Source organism: Cebus imitator, unplaced genomic scaffold (assembly GCF_001604975.1).
Source record: "Cebus imitator isolate Cc_AM_T3 unplaced genomic scaffold, Cebus_imitator-1.0 Scaffold586, whole genome shotgun sequence".
In the NCBI taxonomy this organism is placed as follows: Eukaryota; Metazoa; Chordata; class Mammalia; order Primates; family Cebidae; genus Cebus; species Cebus imitator.
This window is the reverse complement of record NW_016107901.1, coordinates 478886-482017: the sequence shown is the minus strand read 5'-3', so window position 1 is coordinate 482017 and position 3132 is coordinate 478886. Positions and strand designations below refer to the sequence as shown.

At 46.6% G+C, this 3132-nt stretch overlaps 1 protein-coding gene across 2 annotated transcripts in view; it reads left to right on the top strand.

Annotated features, from left to right (window-relative positions):
- EGFR (epidermal growth factor receptor) overlaps positions 1-3132 on the top strand; it is a 202155-nt gene that overhangs the window by 154148 nt on the left and 44875 nt on the right. For both annotated transcript variants that reach the window (XM_017516423.2, XM_037734208.1), the window contains exon 15: positions 1547-1704. In XM_017516423.2, the coding sequence (XP_017371912.1) occupies positions 1547-1704 (158 nt within the window). The remainder of the gene's footprint in view (positions 1-1546; positions 1705-3132) is intronic.

Below are 3132 nucleotides of genomic sequence, written 5' to 3'. Positions count from 1 at the left end.
AGTAGAGACGGGGTTTCACCATGTTGACCAGGATGGTCTCGATCTCTTGACCTCGTGATCCACCTGCCTCGGCCTCCCAAAGTGCTGGGATTACAGGCTTGAGCCACCGCGCCCGGCCCCTGAAATTCTTAACACTAGTTTATAATTAATTGAAAATTTTTAAAGAAATTCTTAGCAAAATTTTTTAAACTGCACAGTTTCATATCTATATGTTCAGTAACAATCTTGTAAAGAATGTGAGTGAGAATTCGGGCTCCTCTCACACCAAATGTCCCGAATCTGTTATTTCTCAGTATATTATATAGGGAGCTCTATTTTTATGTGAGCTTCAACAGCCAATTCTAAATCTACTAACTGAAAACATTTTTTAGACATTCTCTAAATTGGGCAGAAGATGACAAATCCATGTTTTGAGGGGTAGGCTACCAGTGTGGCTGGTTGCAAAGTATAGCCTTGATTTATAGGTTTACATGGTGTTGGGTTAAATTTCTGTCATTAAAATAATTGGTGATATTGACATAGTCATCTAGTTGTGCTGGCTGTGGGCACACGCAGCCTTTGAGTGGACAAAACCAGCATTAGAGAACTTAGCCAAGGAGAAATCCCTTTCCCTGCTGGTTTTATTTCAGGTACTTCCGAGGTGTGGGGCACACAACCCGAGCGGTGCTTTTATTTGAGTCCAGATGCTTTTATTTGAGTTTTGCAAGGTTATTCCAAGTTTTGCAAACAGAATCAAAGGCAGCATATGACTCAGCCCTCCATACGCCCACCACTGCACGGAGACTTCCCACCTTCCTGTCCCTGGAGAAACACCCATGTAGGTTTTCTTAAATTTGCCTCCCTCTGAGCTTCCCTTTAACTTCAAATATGATATGGAAGAAAGACTCTCTGACCATAAATACACCTATGGGCCAATCAAGATGGTTGTGCCCAGGAAAGACGCCCACAATGTGTTAAGCAGAATGCGGTAATATATAGATTATCATTTCTTTTATACTGGTGTGTATTATATGCATTGAAAATCAGGGAGAACTTCTGCTAAGCAACCGACAGTGACCATATCAAGCAAGTGCAATCCCAGAAGAACTAGTTTTCTCCTTAAGAATTTTTCTAGGCCTAGCACGGTGGCTCATGCCTGTAATCCCAGCACTTTGGGAGGCTGAGGCCGGCGGATCACAAGGTCAAGAGATCAAGACTATCGTGGCAAACATGGTGAAACCACGTCTCTACTAAAAACAAAGATTAGCTGGGCGTGGTTGCGCGCGCCTGTAGTCCCAGCTGCTGGGAGGCTGAGGCAGGAGAATTGCTTGAACCCAGGAGGCGGAGGTTGCCGTGAGCCGAGATTGCGCCACTGCACTCCAGCCTAGTGCCTGGCGACAATCGAGACTCTGTCTCAAAATAATAATAATAATAATTTTTTTAAATAATAATTTTTCTATTATTTGGCTTTCCCCACTCGCACACACTAAATATTTTAAGCAAAACGTTACTTCCGTTTTGAAAGAGAAAGAGATGTGCACGGACGTTTTTCTCCACCTCGGTGCAGGGGCCGGACAGCTGCATCCAGTGTGCCCACTACATCGACGGCCCCCATTGTGTCAAGACCTGCCCGGCAGGGGTCATGGGAGAAAACAACACCCTGGTCTGGAAGTACGCGGACGCCGGCCACGTGTGCCACCTGTGCCATTCAAACTGCACCTACGGGTGAGTGGAAAGGGCAGAACAGGACGTTTCCTCTCTCGCAGAGTCAGAGGCTGAAAATGTCTCCAAAGCTTCCAGGCAACACATTGCAGAGGTTTGCATTTGAGTCAGTTACTGAAGGCGTTTTGGCCCCGCGGCCATGGCAGTGGCAGCTGCCTGCGGGCAGCCTCGGTGCCCTGGGAGTGACTCCGCCGCGCGGTGTGTCTCTTGCCGGCCGTGTTGGGCAATCCTGCACATCCAGACAGGTGGGCGGGGGCAGAAAGAGCGCAGGTCCCGGCAGCTGCAGCCTCGGCCTCTCTCCGGGGGTTTTTGCGTCTCTCTCCAGATTTCCGTGGTCAGTTGAGGATTAACTGTCTTGCAGTGAATAACAGGTAACATTGCCTGGAAGGTTGCTTTAAGACACTTTTTTAAAGCTAGTTGATTGTTAAGCTGTTGCTACTTCAGTTTAAACTACTTCATGCCTGTAATCCCAGCACTTTGGGAGGCTGAAGCAGGCAGATCACTTGAGGTCAGGAGTTCGAGACCAGCCTGGCCAACATGGTGAAACCCCGTCTCTGCTAAAAATACAAAAATTAGCCAGGTGGTCCCAGCTACTCAGGAGGCTGAGGCAGGAGAATCGCTTGAACCCAGGAGGCAGAGGTTGCAGTGAGCCAAGGTCACGCTACTGCACTCCAGCCTGGGTGACAAGACGAAACTCTATCTCAAAAACAAAAACAGAAAAACTACTTCGACTAGAATTAGCAGAAGCGCTATGACTGTGTGTATCTTGTTTATTGGAATAATAAAGATGTCAATGAATCAGGACCATACCCAGCAATCAAAGAGAAGCTGAGCTGTCATATAGCAGTTCACACCTCCGTCTGTTTCTCAGAATCCAGCCTTATTTGTAACTGTTATTAATTCTTTCTTTGGATCCATCTGTATGAGTTGTGTGGCCTTGGGCAAGGGTCTTACCTTCTCTGTGCCTCACTTTCTTTTCTGTAAACTGGGATAATAAAGCTGCATAGCTCACAGGATTTGGATGGCATGCAGAAAAGGGACAGCATCAAGTTCCAATGTGTGTCCTGGGCCAAAATGCACAAACTGTGTCTTACAACATCACACCCCTGTGTAGGACCATGGTGAAATGTGTGAAAGATCAGTTTGGCTTTATTCACTATGAAGTTGGAAATAGCAAGAAGCTCTTTTTCCACGTGAAAGAAGTTCAGGATGGAATTGAGCTACAGGCAGGCGATAAGGTAGAGCTCTCAGTGATTTTTTTTTTTTTTTTTTTTTTTTTTTTGAGACAGAGTTTCACTCTTGTCACCCAGGCTGGCATGCAATGGTGTGATCTCAGCTCACTGCAACCTCTGCCCTCTGGGTTCAGGCGATTCTCATGCCTCAGCCTCCCAAGTAGCTGGAATCACAGGCTTTGCACCACCACACCCAGCT